Consider the following 441-nt stretch of genomic DNA (forward strand, 5'->3'; position numbering starts at 1 on the left):
ACTCAGCACCACACCAAAAAATAACTGGCCGTGTAACCTTGAGCAAGTTACTTAACCCCGATTGCTTTAAAAAAAAAAAAAAAGAATCGGAACTGATTTTTACCCCTTCCTGCCCCATCCTGCAAGCCTGAACTAATGTTGGTGCCTTTTGTGCCTCAGTTTCCCCACTTATCACACACAGATCACAGCCTCCCGTGGGGATGTTAGGGTCCTGAATGGGGTCATGAGAGGTTCATAAGACTGAAGGGTTAAGTTCTTAGAGTTTGTGTTACAGAGAAGAGTTACTCGCAGTTGGTGTTCATGTCTACCACAGCTGGCAGCCTGTGGAATCTGCAAGCCATTCAGTCCATGTGTCGAATGGATCAGGAGAAGGTAAGCTGTCTGGGTGTGTGTGGAGGGGCCAGGATAGAGAGGGGCCAAGAAGGGGGAAGGATTGGACAG

General features: G+C 48.1%; 1 protein-coding gene across 1 annotated transcript in view; it reads left to right on the plus strand.

The window, feature by feature from the left end:
* DISP2 (dispatched RND transporter family member 2) overlaps positions 1-441 on the plus strand; it is a 13,857-nt gene that overhangs the window by 8,860 nt on the left and 4,556 nt on the right. Inside the window, exon 7 of the mRNA XM_069105686.1 lies at positions 275-372. Within this exon, the coding sequence (XP_068961787.1) occupies positions 275-372 (98 nt within the window). The remainder of the gene's footprint in view (positions 1-274; positions 373-441) is intronic.

Source organism: Petaurus breviceps, unplaced genomic scaffold (assembly GCF_028583685.1).
Source record: "Petaurus breviceps papuanus isolate PSGF00001 unplaced genomic scaffold, PetGlider_PUasm1.0 77, whole genome shotgun sequence".
NCBI lineage: Eukaryota > Metazoa > Chordata > Mammalia > Diprotodontia > Petauridae > Petaurus > Petaurus breviceps.